At 52.0% G+C, this 18,261-nt stretch overlaps 1 protein-coding gene and 1 pseudogene across 5 annotated transcripts in view; one reads left to right on the top strand and one right to left on the bottom strand.

Annotated features, from left to right (window-relative positions):
* Positions 1-18,261, bottom strand: part of KSR1 (kinase suppressor of ras 1) — a 145,944-nt gene that overhangs the window by 20,927 nt on the left and 106,756 nt on the right. For 4 of the 5 annotated variants that reach the window (XM_036223735.1, XM_016119178.2, XM_016119177.2 and 1 more), the window contains 8 exons: positions 16,455-16,914; positions 14,757-14,761; positions 12,064-12,124; positions 8,495-8,578; positions 7,545-7,606; positions 7,333-7,439; positions 4,924-5,092; positions 2,686-2,727 (listed from right to left, as the gene is read on the bottom strand). In XM_036223735.1, the coding sequence (XP_036079628.1) occupies positions 2,686-2,727; positions 4,924-5,092; positions 7,333-7,439; positions 7,545-7,606; positions 8,495-8,578; positions 12,064-12,124; positions 14,757-14,761; positions 16,455-16,914 (990 nt within the window). The remainder of the gene's footprint in view (positions 1-2,685; positions 2,728-4,923; positions 5,093-7,332; positions 7,440-7,544; positions 7,607-8,494; positions 8,579-12,063; positions 12,125-14,756; positions 14,762-16,454; positions 16,915-18,261) is intronic. The other variant, XM_036223737.1, reaches the window with a different exon arrangement.
* On the top strand, positions 1,970-2,088 carry LOC118604831 (annotated as a pseudogene).

Consider the following 18,261-nt stretch of genomic DNA (forward strand, 5'->3'; position numbering starts at 1 on the left):
ACCTTTCCATTCCCCACAAAAGATGTAGTGGTTACGTGCAGGGAAGTGGGTCCTCCCCACACAGCCCCTCGCAGGGCTACATATGTGTTCTCTAGGCCATTTCCACTCGGGCCAACTTTTCCTAAAATGGAACATGGATGCAGCCTCTACAGCACATTGTTTGTCCCAAGGCAGGACCCCAGGTAGGCGAAGAGATTGAGACTTCTCAGTTAACACCACTCCCCTGTGGCCAAACTGCCTCATACAAGCAAGTGACAAAAGCGAGCTGGGCTACTATTTACTGAACTTGTAGGCCAGACCTTCCTGCTCTGCTTGGAGGAAGGGGCTGGTGGCAAGAACCCTTGAAAGTAGTGAGACTCCTTCACTCAGGCCAGCAGAGACGGAAGATAGGACTCAAAGGTGCCTCGTTAGTGACACCTGGTGCCCAGCACAGCTGCTGGAAATTTCTGGTGGGAGCCAGAGAAGCAGGCCCCCAACCCCTCCCCCCGGCTTCTGGGTTTGGGACACTGGTGGAGCAGCTCCCAGGGGAGAGGAAGAAATGCACAGTCTACACGTCAGGGGGCTCCAAGAAGGGGTGGCTGAAGCTAACCCGAGCCTGGGACTTCCCAGTTTTCACACGGAAAGTTGCACAACTGGGAACACCAGACATGGTCACCCCAGCTTGGAATTAACTGTTGTTACAGGCCGAGCCCTCCAGGGCCGTGTCTGCTGCCAGCCTCTTTATCTATTCTCCAGTCCCTCTAATCACATTCAGGGAGGCTGGGCAGCCCCAGGGCTGGATGGGTCTCTTGCTCCTTTCTCTTTTATCAGCAAAAGAAAACAGACTGGAGGTGGCAGTGGCTCATTCTGCTCGGCAGCCTCTCCCTGCCTTCTAGGACAAAAAGCTTCTGGTCAGCCATCAGACCCCCCTTAACTTCTCTCCCAGGGCTTTCTCCAAGGCCACCCCTGATGGTCATCTGAACCACAGGTTCCCAACATCTCTTGGACCTCACTCACTTGAAGAGTCTGACCAAGGCTGAGGGCCTTCTTATCAGAGAAATACACACATGCACCCAACATCCTGTGCATAGTTTCTGGGGCATCCTGGGCCCTGGAAACCGCTGCCAAGGCCTCTCCACTATATTGTGTCCGCATACTGCTGGGGAGGCCTGCTGTTTCTACCCATCCAACACTGTTTAAACGTTTCCACAAAAGAAAAAGACATGTGGGTGGAGGGTTGGGTAAAGGTGGAACTAGGTGGGGGAGGTGGGGTTCAGGGAGAAACAGCACCCCAGGAGGGAGGGCAAAATGCCTGTGAAACCTCATACTTTTCCTTAAACATCAAAAGTGTACTTTCCATTCTGCACCAAAATGTATCCATGTTTGTTTGAATAAAAATATATTTCCTTTCCCTTCCCACGAGGTAGCTTCAGAGAAAGATAGTCCCTTCCAGAAGAAGAGCCATGTTTCCCCAATGCTTTCAGGTACTCCCCTGTAGGCCATCCCAGAGGTAGAAACCAGGGAGGATCCTGGAGGGAAACCAAAGCAAAGATGCGTGTGAAACCACAGAGGCAGCTCGGGGACCCCAGCCAGTCCGCACATGCCTGCAAATCCCAGAGATGGTCTCACAAATGCTCCAAGTCACACTCCTAACGGAGCTGGGTTGGGGAATGGAAAAGCCTGGTATGACCAAAATATCATGACATCGGGACAGGCCTGTTCAACACAGGGAAAAAGCAATTAGCTATAGTTTTTGCCTAAAACACACAGAACCTCCACGTGGCTAAATTAAGAATTAAAGTTGAAGATTACTTTTCATAATGTTTGTCGCCTTCAGCTAAAAATAGGTACTAACGATATAAACTCCTTAGGTGCAGGAATATGGTCAAATGCAAAGGTTGACACATAGCAGGTGTGCAAAACAAATTTTGTGGAAGGGAGTCAATGAGACTGCCTTACTAAGCTTTTCCTTTAAACTTTCTGCACTGAGGTCTACGGCCACGACACCCTGAATAAGCCTAATCCTGTCTGATCTCAAAAGCTAAGCAGGGTCGGGCCTGGTTAGTACTCGGATGGGAGACCACCTAGGAAGACCAGGTGCTGCAGGCGTAAAAAATAAAAAAATAAGGGATTGTAACTTGATAAGGTGCTTGCCTCGCCTAAAAAAAATAAAAATAAACTTTCTGCACTGAGGAGGCATTTACAATTATGGCCAGCAGATGGTACTGCGTGACAAGGCGCTTCAAGGTGAAGCGCCCTGAGTGAAGTGAAGCCTGCAGATCTTCCCAAACCGACTTCCAAACTGGCTTCCCTTTCTGTGAGATAGAGTAGTAGTTTCCTGTCATTGTGCAGAGGAAGACATCATGACAGATGCTTACAAGGCATCAGCAAAAAGTCTTCTCCTCCCTGGATTTCTGGAAAACAGATTTCTGCCACCTCCTTGCTGTGTAACCCTGAACACGTTGCCTGTAGTCTCGGTGTAAGAGGCTGGGCCGGATGGATGCCAACGTCACTCTCGGCAAGGCATTGCCCCTGTGAAGAGCTAGCCTCAAGGCTGCTGCTAACCCCGCCGCCTTGTCCAGCCTCAATAATCAGCTTTCAAAGTGGGTGTGAGACTCAAGCACCTCCCAGGGGGAGGGCACCCAGGTGGGCTAGACAGAGGAGTCACGACAAAGGGAAGTTAGTGGAATCATGCAAAGGACTCACCTGGAAAGATAAACTGCTGTCTATGATGAATGAAGTAGGCAGCTTTAAACAGAAGAGGAGGTGAGTCACACACAGAACAGCAAATGCAGCCAGGGTGGGAAGGGACACAGGCATAGGCTTGGGAGGGAGGGGCTGGTTATCAGGCTGGGGCAAGCCTGCTCCTCCTGCCCTGCCCTGCCAGGTGGGCCTAGCCAGGACGGAATAATCCATGAAGGAAGGAGAAAAGAGCTGGGAGAAAATGAGTGTTGGCAGGAGACCCCAGGAGTGAAGGGGCTTGCACTGAAGGACTGGGGTTCCAAGACGCAGTCTCCACAGCCACCTTGCTACAGAACCCTGGCCAATTCTGTTCACCTCCCAGGCCTGCTTCTCCGTGAAACACGCGTGAGCCCAGGAGAGTGAAATACAGTGGAGAGAAAAACGGTACTGTGTGCGGGAGGATGGTCTCCCCTGCAGCCCCATATCTGCATCTGGAGATGCTGGGGCTTCAGTGACTAGACCTCACCATCCAGAAAAAAAAAAAAAAATCTTCTCTCAAAGATGATTGAAGGGGACATGCTGTGGATTTGAACTCTGACACAGCATGCTTCCAACCCCATTTCTGTCACCTACAAGGTCCTGAGACCTTGGGAAGCTAGTTAACCTCTATAGTTGTCCTACTGTAAAATGGGGGTATAAATAACCTTTCCCCAGGTTTATCCTTGCAGATAAGCTGCAATGCTCCCACAGAGTACAGAGAGGGTGGATGGTAGGAGATTCTTCCGAGATTAACTGCCAGGCCAGCCAGCCCTGGGAGCTGCCATGACCAGAGAGATAACAGATCCAGAAGAGTGAGGGCTCTGTGCAAGGGACATAAGGGCCCAGTCCGGGGACATCAGGGAAAGCTGAGAAACTGGCTGACATCACAAAAGGTCTTTTTTCTGTGGCTGTTGTTTTTCAAACAGGTCCTTCCTTTTAGAAAAACCCAAACTAGGAGGCTTAGCGAAAGGCCCAGTTTCAGAGCATATTAATGACAGCAGAATGGGAGAGGAGGTTAATTAAATAGGCCGTTGCTCAATCGCAGGGAGGGGAGGGGGACGATCAGGACAATGCATTAATGTCAGGAGATATCTAGCCGCATGCGTATTAAGGTGAAGGGACAATAAAAGAGCAAAGAGATTCCTACAAAATTTGATTCTCACACCATCCTCCAAAGAAGTCCCTGGAACCCTGGTGAGCTGGGCCCAGAGAGGTTGCCTGGCCTCCTATTTGCTGTGTGGGGCCCCAGCTGGGGGCTCCTTGGCACAGGAAGAGCTGTATCTCTGTCCTCCTGTGCCTGGAGCCCCAAGGGCCAGTGACAGGTGGGGCCTGACCTGGACTCCATGGGCTAAAGCTGGCAGCTGGCCTGTGGCTGGGCTGGGAGCAAACTGGAGCACCCCAGCTGCCCCTCCTGCCTCTAGGATGCCAACTAAAATATACTGAAGGCTGAGACCTACTGCTAGGAGCTGCTAGGGAGGCCAATGCTCAGTCCTCAAATGGGCAAGTGGGCTTCACTCTGCTGCCTGGGAAGGTGGGACACTCCAGGTCTGGCTGAGAGGTGGGAATCCTGGCCCTACAGACCCCAGGGCAAGCTGTGGAATCAGAGGTCAGGTCTGCTCCAGCACTCACAACCCCTGGGGGACTCAGTGTCCTTGTCTACACATTGGGGTAACTGAATTCCAGCTCTACTCTTTTGTTTTAAGGAAAAGGGAATAAATACTCCCATTTAAGTAGCTCGTCCGGATTGCAGAGCAGGTAAACAACAGAGCCCTGCATCTCCTCTCCCAGGCCCTCAGCCTGCCCCAGCTCCCTGTGCTGCCTGCCATGCCTCCTGAGGGCTCAGAAGTCCCATGTGAGCGAGCAGTGTCCAGATGAAGCCAGCCACGTGCAGAAGGGCAGCATGGGGATTATGTCAAGAACAATGTCTTCATGTTAGACAGACTTGGCTTTGATCTTGGCTCTGCTGGTTATAGGCTATACAGCTTGGGGCAAGCCACTTCCTCTCCCTGAACTTCAGTATCCCCATCTGTAAAATGGGTACAATAATAGCATCTACTTCAGAGATGTTCAAGTTTAAATATGGTAATGTCATTGAGCTTGACACCTGGCTCCCAGCAAGTGCTCTTAGTGGTGGCAGTATTTGACCTTGAGCCTGCTGGGATGTGCTGAGAAGGAGTGTTCCACTCCATCCCTAAGGCCCCCAAAATTTCAGAGATGTGGTACCTGGGAAGTTGAACCTGCTGTCCCGCTGGCCAGGTGAAGGGTTGGGGGGTGTGGTGGCACTGGATGGGTTGGATGATGTTGGGAAGGGGGCCGGCGAGGAGGGTGTGGAGGATGTGGTAGAGGATGGGTTGCTGCTGGAGTCCAGGTGATTCATGACTGGAGGGTGTTCCTGCAGGGACAGAGGCAAAGGAAGTGGTCAGGGACTGTCATTGCCCTGCCCAGCCTGCCTCCCTTCCCCATGTGAAAATGAGGATGTCAGACCAGGGGATTTTACTGGTCTAATATTTGAAGGAAGGATGGCAGAGAGACCCTCATCTCAATGCCCATCTCCCAGGGGACTCCTGCTCATCTTTCTTATTTCAGCTCAGACATACTTTCCTCTGGGAAGACTTTCCTGAGCCTTGGCTGGGCCCATGCTCCTCCTCCTTATCCTCCCATAGCTTTTCATCAGGGCACTTAAACTATGGTTTGTCAGCTGCATCTTGGGGGGTTTTCTGAAGAACATCTCTCTCCTCATTGTACATCCAGTGAGGGCAAGGACCACACGTGTTTATCATATACGCACTGCCTGGCTCTAAGCCAGCACTGAAGAGTATTTGTTTCGCATGTGGTACACAGCAGGTGCCTAATAAGTGCTCCTGCCACTCTTCTGCAGACCTGCTGGCTAGGACTACTCAGTGATTTGGGTGCTCACAAGGACAAAGGACCACCTGAGACAGGGCTTCGGGGGGACCGATTCGATACTGGGTGGAACCCTGGACCTGACCAGAGCTACCCAGACCCAGATATCAGCAGGTGGGGGAGATATTCCTTGTCAAAAACATTGAGGCCAAGTTGGGTTACACGCTAAGTTGAACAGGTTTCCCTTCTGCAGGCTCTGGATACAGGGTAGATTCTGAAACCTGCCAAAGCTAATGCAGTGGTCCTTACCGTCCAGGGTCAGCCAACACCAGCTGGTGCCAAGGGGGAGGGAGCTGGATCCACTCAGCCCTCACTCTCCCCAGTGGCGCTCTAAGGCCCCAGAACCTCTATCCTTGTCTGGACCAGCAGCCAGGACAGGTGGCGTGGCTACGAGGCAGGCTGCATCCCAGCTCCTCCACTCAGCACCTGTGTGAGCCTGGCAAATCACCTCACCTTTTAGAACCACGCAGTGTTGTCTATAAAATGGAGGTGTCAGCTGCTGCCTCAAAGGACTGTTCGTTTGCCCAATATTCAGAATAAACATTTCCTCACTGCCAACTGTGTACTAGTCACCAGTGTAGGTGTCAGGGACCTGGCGGGAGCAGGACGACATGGCCCTGCTCTCCAGAGCACCCATACCGGGAGACCGAGAGCAAACAGGTGACGGCACCATGCAGGTTGGGTCATGAGGAATGCTGGGAGGCGGTGGTGCAGCTAGGGGCCCTATGGCTTAGGCCACGTCCAGGCAGCGACTGAGGATTTGAGTGGCGCAAATGCTGAGAAGTGTTTCAGGCAGAAGGAACATAAGAGAAACCAGGTCTGGAGCAGCTGGCCTCCTTTATTTGACAATAAGAGGTGGCCCTGGCTTCTCTCAGAGTAGTCCCCCAAGCTGCATCTTCAGAGTCTCAGTGTTAACTGACCATACCACTCGCCTCTCTTCTCTCTACCTGGACCTCCATCCAGGTTGGCTGAAGCCACTGAGGGCCAGCCATAGCCACGGAGCAGCTAGTCACATGGCTCCTCAGTAGGGTGGCAATTACATGCTAAGCTCTGGTCTGGGGCTGAGACATAACACTTGAAACACACAGCTACCCCCACAGAGGCCTGGGGGAGGCCATCCTGGTCACCAGGATGTGGTGGCTGTCAGAAGCTATCTGCATGGGTACCTTGCAGACGCCACTCACATCTGTGCATGGGGACCATGACAGGTATGAAGACTTTCCTGGGGGAGGCGGTCTTTTGAGAATCTGTCTAGCCACAGAGGATGCCTGTCTGCATTAGCAGAGAAGCCCGACCCAAGGCTATGTAAAGAAATACACTTTTACATATTACTTTTGAAGGCGCATTTGCTGTCCTGTAACTCAGGCCCAGGCTCAGAGGCTACACCTGCCTCTCACTCACAGAGGACTCAGTACTGTCTCCTTGTCTATAAAACAGAGGTAGTTATCAGTATGTGCCTTTTAGAACTGTTGTGAGGGTCAAAGGAAATACCAGTGGGAAGAGTTCCTGGCTCACAGTCAGTGAAATATTAGTTCAAAATAGGCGGAGGGCGGTTATGGGCATGTAGCTATGATTTGGACATAAATCTGAAGTCTGCAAAATGGCTAAAGATAGGACCCTTTGTCAGGTTAGAGTTCCACATTAGGGGTGCTTTACAGAGGGGAGTCCCAGGGCAGGGAGTTCTCCTGGCAGAAGCAACAAGTCCCCCCAGGGCATCATCCAAAGTACCTTCTTTGTCAGTGCTTTGGGGAGGGTTCCAAAATGGGGTTCAGCTGCTCTGTCCACTGGGTTGTTGATGTCTGAAGGGACAGATTCCGTTCTCCGAAGCCTAGATACTATTTAGAAAGAGGGGAGGAAGCCATTAGCAGGGAACAGATCAAGCTAAAGAAAGATTCACCTCGAATTCAGAAAGTAGACAAGAGGACGGGCAGAACACTTACTTGGAAGGAAGGATATTCTACAGGCAGGGGCTTCTTTTGTACACTTGTTATGACACTTCAACCTGGTAAAGAAGGCAGGGTCAGTGCACAGAGGCCCACACGGGGATCCTGGGGCTCATACGGGGGCTTAGAAGCAACGCCTGGCAGCCCTGTGCAACGCTCGCCCTTGACTGCCTCAATTTCCACACGTTTCTCAACAAACATTAGCTAAGAAATGTAGAATTGATGTTAATAGCATTAGCAGCTACTACCCGTTGAGCAGCACCACATTTCCACTGTGGTCTGTCTGATCCTGAGTAAAGCAGGTTTGACTAAGCCCATGTTATGTTGTCACAGTTGGGTCCTTGCCCCAAGTCATCCAGCGATGCAGGGGCAATGTGGGAGGGAGCAAAGATGCTAGGTCCACCCTTCTGTAAGGTGAGACAGCCGGGGACAGACTCTGCTCACATCACACTGCTTCCTATCTTTGCCTGTCTCTCCTACCAGAAACCACAATGATATGAAAAAAGAAAGCTGGATTTGTTTAGAATTTACATTCTTTCCTTCCACAAGTACCATGAGCCATCTCTCTGTTTTCACCATTTCCTGTCCCTTTTTCCATCCCTTGTGTGCTAAAATGTAGTTTCCAGAATAGTTTCCCCATTCCTCTCTGCTTTTGTATAACATGCTTCACTTTCCTCCTTGGTCCACCTGGCAAACTTCTATTCATCCTTCGAAGCCCACCTCAAATATTCCCTTCTTCTGGGAGTGCCTTGCTTAATACTTCCTTAGCCTCCCTAGAGAGGGCTGATCACTCCCTGGTGTGCTGAATGGGATTACAAATAGTAGGAGTAGGGGAACCCTTCGAACTCTGACTTGACCTAAGGCCGAGAATCAAGTAGTAGGACTGTACTAAACTAAAAGTGTGGAGTCTGCTCCCCTCTCCCACCCATCCCACCCTCCGCCGTCACCTGCAGTGTTTGCACTTCACTCCAAACATCATGCTTTTCTGGCACACGTGACAGACCTGCGACAGCCAGGACTTGGTGGAGAACCTGTAGGGGGTAGACACACAAAAATGTCCACATGGGCTGGGAGATGGGGGCCTGGATGGACGAGGGTTGCCACATAGCCCCAGGGAGTCCAAGAGGCTTGGTTCCAACTCAGAGCCCCAGGCACCCTCTCCCTGGGTGGGCAGGGACACCCGGGGGCCACTGCCCCCCTTTCATCCCCACCACATTGCGATTTCTCCAACCACAAAATCATCATTGTCAAAATTCCAAAGTTGGTGTGGTCACTGATGCCAGCCCTCAGGCAGGCAATTTGGCAATAGCAACCAAAATTATAAGTGTGCAGACCCTCTGATCCAGCAATTCCCATCTTAGGAATTTATCCAACAGACACTCCCATGGGTGTCAACTGATATACGGACAAGGTTATGTGTACCCTGCAACATGTTGGTAGAAGTGAAAGACTAGAAAGGACCCACGATGTTTAGGTATATCAGAGACAAACTACAGAAAGCATGGTCCATCCATGCAACAGAGCGCCAGGCAGCTGGAAAATATAATAAGGACGCTCTTTTTGTGCAAATGTGGAATGATGTCCAAATTACACTGTCGGTGAAAAAGGTACAATACTGTATGATTCCATTTATATGAAGTTCAAGTACAAGAAACTAATCTATGGTGACAGAAGGGAATCTCTGAGTGGTGGCACTAGTGGCTGGGAAGGGCCAAAGATAGCCTTCCGGGGGCTGGAGCACTCTGAATCTTCACCTGGGTGGTGTACATGGGTGTAAGCATACATAAAAAACCTTTGTGCCCTTAGCTCTGTATAATTTATGCACTGATTTAAAAAAGAATACGAAGTCTAGAACAGTATACAGTATTTGTGTGAAAATAAAAAAAGGAGGTGGAAGAATCTACATATGTATTTGCTTGTATAAAAAGATCTCTATAAGGACACACAAGAAACTGCCAAGATCTGCCTACAGGGGGACCTGGGGGACTGGGAACAAGAGCAGGAGAGGACTTTTCTGTATTATACCCTTTTGCACCTCTTGAATTTTGAATGCATAAATGTATTTCGACCCGAACTGCATCAAAATTTAAAAATTAAAAATAAAACACAAAAGATAAATTGGAGGGAAGGATGGGGGCAGTGTCCTCCAGACAAAAAGCCCAAAGCTTGTCCATAGGATGGTGAGGCCTAAGGGCAGAAAGAACTCACATTTCTGTAGGAACAGATTTTTAAAAGCATAGTATATCACAGTAACCGCAGAATGAATAGCAACAGTATTTGAGAAGCAGTTTGTAACTCATCCATAACATTAGCTCACTGGATTCTTGCAACCATCCCCGGGAGATTGGAAGGTCCAAGGTTCTTAGTAGGCAAGGAAACCAGCTCAGAGAGGTCAGGTGACTTTCCTGAGCTCACACATCTATGCGGCAGGGACCCAACCCCAGGTCTCTAAACTTAGAGCTGTATGGCTTCTCTGTATCAGAGTTCACTGGGGCAGAGTGGAAGGGAAAGAGCGTGGCTCTGGGGTCAGACCGCTCCAGGTTCGAATCCTATTAACTACTGGCTGTGGGCTGCCTCAGAGCCTCTGCAAATGGGGCCAACACTCCCACCTCACAGTGACTTGAGGAGGCTCACACGTGTACTGTGTGAACGTGTAGTGTCTGGAATGTGGAGGAGGCGTGTAAATGTTACTGTTTCTACCCAGCCAAGATGGGAGCTCCCAGGGGCTGGGACAAAGGCGCTCACCTCTCTGGAGCGAGTGCCTTTTAAGGAGCCCTAATCCTGCCTCCCTGGGACCCACACTCTCTCTGGGTTTTAATCTTTCTTGTCAATACCAGGCGGGAGGCGACCTCCAGACGAAATCCTGAAAGTAGGTCGAGGTGGCTGTCAGGTCTGGGCACCGGAAGGGACAGGTGCTGGGGAGGTGTTTTGGGGTGGGTTAAGAGCCTTCAAGCACCCGGGAAGAGTCATGGGACAGTATCCCTCATCATGATCAGACCAAAAACCTTTAGATCTTCTTGTTAAGAGGGGCCTGGACCATGGGTTTAAAAACTAAGAGGGTATGACTGTGATATCCCCTACTCAAGCCCAGAACCTGGGTGGGGTGAGACGGGGTAGGGGTGGGGGGTGGACCAGCCTGGCAATGCCAGACAAGAGGGGGGACTGCTGTCCTGCTCAGAGGGCAGCCTCTGGAGTGAGCTGCTACAGGTGGGAGGAAGCAGCAGTATGCAAAAGACTTGGGGGTGAGCTGTTGCAGCCTCATACCCACTGATACCTGGTGTGGCCAAGACAAAAACAAAATGGAGCCACCTGCTGATCCTGGTGTCCCTTGGATAACACTGGCCTCTCTCAGGCTACAGCTGGAGGTTAAACACTCAGCGCTCTCCACTGCTGGACATGTGTGGCTCGGCTGCATGTCGCCCCACTTTATCCTCATGACAGGAATGGGAGGAAGTCCCATTCGCTGATGGGGAAACCGAGGTTTGGAGAGGTTACTGCCCATAGGCTTGCAGCTTGAAGGGGATGAGAAGCGTTCCCAACTCGAAAGGTCCTGCTCTCAGCAGCTCCCTCGGCCCTGGGAATATCACACTGGCATCTTGGGTATGGCCGAGGCACTCAGACCTCTACTCACAGGACTCTTCCGCCCAGGGGCTGTGGTACGGGCATCCCAGTCCTGACAAGGCCCCAAAAAGAGATGCCTGGGCACTAGCCAGCAGGCTGGAGCACTGTCTTACTGGCAGTGTGACCTCAGGCAAATTATCCCACCCCTCGGGACTCTCTCTCTGGGTGAGAATTCCAGGCTGGCCTCCCACAGAGGCCGGAGTACAACTTATACTCCAGGGGGAATGACAGGCCCTGGCAAGATGCAAAGTTCTTGACAAGTGTGACCTGTTGTGTTCACAACAGCACAGGCCCCCAAGGTACTGTCTGACTGGTTGCCCGGGTGACTAGACAGCACCCAGACCTGTTTGCAGCACCCACTAGCTGCATGAACACTGGGGCCAAGCCCTCTGGATGATCCATGTGATGGGCCTACACCAGCCAGCACCAACATGCGTGAGCACCAGTCACTGGAAGTTGTTGGAAACTCAGATCCTCAAGCTCAGAGATGGGGCCCAGGAGTCTGGAGTTTCAACAAGTTCCACGGTTCTGATGTGTGCCCAGCTGTAGGCCCCACATGATATCATGCTGGATGCAGAAGCTCTCAGCTCCTTCTCCCTCGGACTGTGAGCCTGCTTCTCCTGGGAACTGTGTTCCCTCAGCAGACTGTGGGAGAGACCCAAGGAGATATAAAGGAGGGCCCAGCAAGTCCAGCATGGCCTCGGGCTCCAAGTGGGTGCAGAGCTGTGTCTACAGAGGTGATGGAGACTACCCAGAAGCAAAGAGCCTTGAGAAACAGAGATCAGGACAGACCCCACCCCACTACAATGAAGAGCGATCACTCAGTGAGGGCTCTGGAATGTGTGAGTCCCAGCCCAGCTGTGTCCCCTCCCCATCCTCACCTGGCTGGGCCTACCTGTGTGTCACTGAGAGCCCGATGTCTCTCCGTACCATCTGTGGGGATCCATGCGGGAGATCTGTAGGGAAAGAGACCAAGTCAGCAGGCTGAGGAAGGTCTGTGGGAACAGCTTATGCCTGTGACTTTCTATTTCAGTGATCATGGGCTCAACGGGCACAGAGACTTATTGAATGGCAGAGAAACGTTCCTGAACCTGCATCTATCAAAACAGGGACAGGACAGGCTAGACCAAGGGGGCAGCACAGTTACCCTCACGCCTGGTCTGCTTCTCTAGTGCATGTTACTGCCTGGCCTCTGCAGACGGTTCAGAAACTATCCTTGTGCGGTTTCTGGTTTCAGTGGAAGGCAGACTTGAGAGGCAGAAGGCAAAGCAAAGGTGAAGGTAGAGGCTTCCACACACTCCCACCTCTTGCATGCTCTTATGGATGCACACACAGGTTACCGGTTTTCAAGGGCTTAATTCTGGTCACCTCTTGTTAAGTGGGTTGAAGCTGTCTGACCCTTGGCAGAGGGTTTGAGGCTGGTTAACCATGTAGCACATTCAGCACCTTTCCAGTCAAAAGCATCTTGAAAATTTTGCTCAGAGAGACCACTGCAGATCTTGGCAGGTAGAGTGAGGACAAGGTGAAGCTTTGCCACGCTCGCGCATGGCCCAGCCCCATCTGGCACTCAGTCTGAGCCTTGAAGAAGTCTCAGGCCACGAGCTTGGAGATCCCCCTTCTGCATGCCTTTCTAGAGGGCACCCTGGGCTCTCCCTTTCCAATTCTGGACTTCCCCCAAAGAACAAGCATCCCCAGTATTTATGCCATAACAGGTCGGTGGTGGAGGGGCAGCTCGGCTGAAAGCACGCCCTCCATCCAGTGGCAGCCCACACGTCCAACTCCCTCCTCTCTGCCTCCTTCCCCAGCCCCCTTCTGCCCATGCTCAGCAGAGCCAGTCCCCTCCCGGGGCTCTGATTCCCTACTGAGCTCAGCGATGGGCTTCAGGGGGTCTGGGAACTCTGGACTGGTAAGCAGAATGTTGTGGGCTTTTCCCGGAAGAGAGGGTCTAGACTTTTATCCAGTTATCAGAGATCTGTGATGCAAAGAAGTCAGGAACACAGCGCTCGAGGGATCTGTGGCCGTCTTGTGTCCTCCGAGTCAGCAGCCGCCCTCGCTGGGACCTGACTGCTGGCCTGGGACACAGCTGGTGCTCGTTATGTGGTAGTTCACTTAAGGCCAAATACCATATACCCAATCACACGCTGGAAGTGCTGATTCCTCCTCTCATACCAAAGGGAGTTTGGTCAGCACCAAAAGGCCCTTTGCTGCTCTTATGATGACCGGGAACCCCAAATCCTACCACCTGCAGCTCTCTCTGGCACCTGGGCCATGGGGCTGACTTGTCCCAACTTCCTCCTGGGGCCCATCCCACCCTAGTCAGCAGCCAAGGCAGTCAAAGCACATGGGTCTAAAAGGGGTTAGGCTGCCAGCCTAAGAGAAACAGATTGTGGGAAAATGAGATTTTAACCATCTGTCTCTGAACGCTACCTGCGATTATTTGTTACATCTGCCACAGGCATGGGATAGGAAGAAAGCGAGATGGTACATGTGCCAGGCATCGACTGTCTCTGATCCGATGAAATACTGGCCCTGATGGCCTCACTCTGTCTTCCTGGAAAGCTGAGGGAGCAGCCGCACTAGTATGGTCCCTATATTACCACAGCAACCAGGGAGATGAGAGGGCCAGACTGTCCTAGGGGCACAGGTGCCGAATTCCGCTCTGCTCCGAGGCTCTGTGAGGGCCCTGGAATTTCTGCCTGTGCCCTGGGGAAAGTGAAGCGCAACCTCCTTCCTTTCTCGTCCTATGCCTCCTTGGTGGTCCTCCAATCAGCTCCATTTCAGCATAGCCACTGTCTGTTATGATATCCTCTTCTCATCTCTAAGACCCTGCTGACAGCCCCATCACTTTGCTTAGCCAGCTCAGGATAGGATGAAAATAAACTGCTGTTTTGCTCAGGCAAAAAACAGATGTCTCTGCATTTCTACTGGGATAATTAAAAGCAGGTTCCACGGGCAAAGTGTTTCCTTCTACTTTGACTCAAGAGAGAGGAGCCCCACCGCGCAGCCATGTGTGCATGCCAGCTCCCAACCTGGAGGTGGAGGGGTAGGAAAGGGGATGAGAGCTGCCTAGGCTTCCTCCTCCTCTCCCAAGGCGGCAGCCGTACCCTCCAACCTCTGAGGGCCTCATTTAGAGCTGAGCCGCATTCCTGACTCCAGGGAGAGAGAGAGGTCCTGAGATGTTGGCTGGAGCCTGCGATAACTCATGTCCAAATCCACCAGACAGGTGGTGCCTCCCTCCCTGGAGCTTGGTGTTTCCACGGCAGCCTAGCAGGTACATACGCCCTGCCAGAGGTCACCTGTGAGGACAGCAAGGTGCAAAGAGGGCCTGCCATGAGGGGCTGCCCACGGACTGGGACATTCTCAAGGTCTCTACTTGGAAGAAAGAAACTGCTGGCTGGGCTGAGGCCATCTCGTCATCTGAAGGCCACCTGCCCAAGGGCTACTTCCTGAGGGGTCCCCAGCACCTCTGCTTCTGGTATGGAAAAGCTGAGTGGACTAAGAGAAGATCAAAGAAATCCACCCCGATGGGGACAGCAACACAAACACGGGTCCCAGGTGGCAGAGGGGCTGAAAATGAATCACTCTTACCAAACCTGCAGAAGACAAAAAAGAGAGAAAACAGGATTATGTCACCATGCTGGCTTGGTATGTTCCCCAGAACATCACCCCTTGGGAGGGAGTGGGCAAGTTGCTCAGACAAGGACTTTGAGCCCCTGGGGTGTGGAACCAGGCTGGCTGAATGTCTGTGGAGACGTTTCCTCAATGGGAAGGGCTAGAAGTGCCCTCCCTGCCCACTCCCCAGTGGGCACTGAAGCTGCACCTGTGCATTTTAATACATCAGCTTATGTGAGCATCGCCGGCCACCCAGCATGGTAATTATGGTCCACTCCATTTCACAACTGATGAAACAGAGGCTCAGAATCTCTGAAGGTCACATGCCTGTAAGTCGAGGAGCCCTGCCCAGAGCCCTGGGAGGAGGACTGCTCGGGGTCCAAGCATGAGAAGGGGTCAGTCTGCCAAAGAGGAAGTGGTGGGGGCAGGGAGAACAGCTGTGGGAGCAAAAAGGTGGCCCCCAAACAGGGCCAGGAGGGGACATGCCCTGCCAATGCCTCCCTGGGGTTGGTGCTGCCACAGGGAGAGCTGGGGGACCCAGGCCTCTTGGTGTGCCCTCGGGGCTCGCCAAGGGCAGCCAGGCAGCCTGAACATCCATGTCAGTGCTGGCTCTGGTGGCTCTGTGGGGACCTGACCCAGAATCCCAGGGTCCAAGGCCCAGTTTGGCAGCTATGGGATCTGAGGCATTGGTGTCACGTGCCTGAAGCTGTTCTCCGCCTCGAGCCAGGATGAGACCAGAGTCCTCTAACACTCTTTTCAGGAGAAAATGAGAAACAGGTGCAAAATATTTTCCCCACTGAGATGCCCTCTGATTCGCATTCGCCCACGTCCATGTGTCCACACGGTAGTGTTCACTATGCTCTCTCAGACAAGGGGATGCACAGGGGGAGGAAGGATTGGAAGGGTGGGGGGTCCAGGCCCCAGCAGGACGGCCTCATTGGGAGCGGCAGGGTACATCACAGTGTGGATTTCTCTCCTTGGGTGACATATTCAAAAGCATCATGTACTGACAAAGTTCCCAGAGATAGCAAGGTAAGTTGAAAATATAGGTTATGGAACGGAGTACATGGTTTTCGATAATCATTAGAGGTTTTAGTCAGATACTCTAGTCCTTCCCTTCTGAGTATATGGAAGAATTGGATTTCTTGGTTCCTTTATTTGGGTAGGACCATGGATGGTGAGTGAAACTTTCAGGAAAGAACATTTAATTGCTAGTGTGTAACATCTAAAATTCTTTTTATTTCTGCCATGGTGGAATGTTGGCTGTTCCATCATCCGTCGGGGACCTGAAATGAGGCTGACCCACGATGGACGGGTAGCATGAGCAAGAAATAAATCTTTGGTGTTTTAAGCCCCAGAGATCTGGTGATTATTTGTCATTGCAGCATACCCCAGTCCATGCTGACTAATACATGGCGCGCGCGCGCGTGCGTGCGTGCGTGCGTGCGTGTGTGTGTGTAAGAAATCTAGTAGGATTCAGCCCAAACTGTTAAGGCAGTCTGGAGAGTGGGCTGAGAGACAGGAGTACTTTTCACTTTTTACTGTGTATACGTCTATATCAGTCGATTTTATGTCTTTTTTAAATGGAGGCTACACAACCTTTAGAATGAGAAAACTATAGTCAAAACTTTCGGTGGACAGCAAATCCAGCACCTGCATGGCAGGAACACTTACCTCATTGGGGAGACTTCGTCAATGCGGTTCCCCAGCTGAGACTCATGGGACTTGCTCCGGGTGAGCGTGGGGAAGCTGGGCAGCAGCTGAAAGACCTTGCGGCTGGGCGGGGGCGGCGTCCTTGGCGGCTTCAGCTTGGTGTGCCGTCGCAGCTGAGGCGTGGTTGGGGGGGTGATGAAGCTATGCAGGGCACGCGGTGTCAGCCGGCCGCTGGCATGCAGGGGGATGCAGGTGTCCGTGAAGCCCTCGTTGGGGCCAGGGGTTGAGGAGTCCGAGGTGGGCAGGGCTGACACGGAGACGGAGCGTGGGCCCTGGGCACTGGTGCCCAGTCTGCCCAGCTGGGAGCTCCCCGCAGACCAAGGCAGGCTGGCTGGCGAGAGGGTGTCCATGGAAGGCCCTGAGCCACTTTCCCGCCGGGCATCCAAAAAACTCCAGCCTGAGTCCTCTTTGTGCTCCCCTCCTGCGGGCCGAGAAGTCAGGTCATAGAAGGCTGGCACTAGAGGAATTTGCAGGGCAGGTGGTCAGGGCCAAGAAGGGTTAAACATCTTGTCCAAGGTTGCAAGTGCCTCAATGGAAGGCTTCAGCTACCAGTCTTTACCTGATTCATGAAGGCCTCTCAAGCACACACATTACCTTATCTAGCTGACCGTGAGGCCGCCGGTGTGGCTATTACTATTCCTGTTTTATAAAGGAAAAAAATGAGGCCAAAAGAGGGAGTGGCTTGTGCAGGGTTCTTGCTGGTAGGTCTGTGGGGAGCAAGTTGGCAAAGCTACCTCAAAAGTGGGTGACTTTGGAGAGGTAACTGGTAACTGATCTTTAAGAGTTGAGAAAGAGAAGTTTGAGGTATATAAAGGGATGACTCTGTTTTGAGAAAATTTAAATGCCAAGAAAATGGGTTACACCAATCTTCCAATAGGAAATTGCCCTTGAAATTTGCTAGAAAAGAGATCCAGCAGCCACTTCCTTCTGAGAGGAGCCTGTGAGTGACTTTGGCTGCCCCCGCAGTGACCCCTTAGACCTTGAGGCTCTGTGGGGTTCCAACTCAATGGCCCAGTCTGTCCATTCATTCAAGTATATGCTGGGTATCAAGGCATAAAAAAGACACATCCACTGAGTCCAAAGAGTCTAATGAGGGTGAAAGACACTCAACACAGTGGGCTCTATGCTGACACAAAAATGCATGAGGACTGAGGGAGCACAGAGGACGAGGACTCAAAATAGCCTGGGGGTCACGGGGCTGAGCCAGCTAGGGGAGAGGTATACTGGGCACGTGGAAAAGTAGGGAGCACACGGCACCTTCCCATAACTACAAAGAGTTCTGTGTGCCTTGAGAGGTCACGACAAGCCAGGGAGATACAGAGATGAAGATGGAGGGTCAGCCCACCTGAGGCCAGCTCGGCAGGGAATTTGGATACCTATCTCTCTAAAGACTTTAGGCTTGACTTTATAGGAGATGGAGAGATACTGAAGAGGGGCGGGGAGAAAGGACTCCATCTAGAGATCCTGTTATGAAGAAGAAGACACCTCCCTCCTCATATTTATCAATGAGTGGGAAAGTAAAGGAAGGTACAGGGAAATAAATCTCCACCCTGGAACCCTTCCACTTTGTGCTTTGCATCCTGTCTCCTTCCATCCTCCCAGCACATGAGGTCGCTGAGATTCAGGAAGGCCAGCCACGCACACTGCTGAGGTCACACAGCTAGACAAGTGGTGGGATGGGAACTGAGCCTGCAGTCCTGACCATAGCACTGGCCTCCTCCCACAAGGCTATCAGTCCTGAATAACCTATAATGGCACAGCCTTGGGA

This window comes from Rousettus aegyptiacus, unplaced genomic scaffold (genome assembly GCF_014176215.1).
Source record: "Rousettus aegyptiacus isolate mRouAeg1 unplaced genomic scaffold, mRouAeg1.p scaffold_m13_p_6, whole genome shotgun sequence".
NCBI lineage: Eukaryota > Metazoa > Chordata > Mammalia > Chiroptera > Pteropodidae > Rousettus > Rousettus aegyptiacus.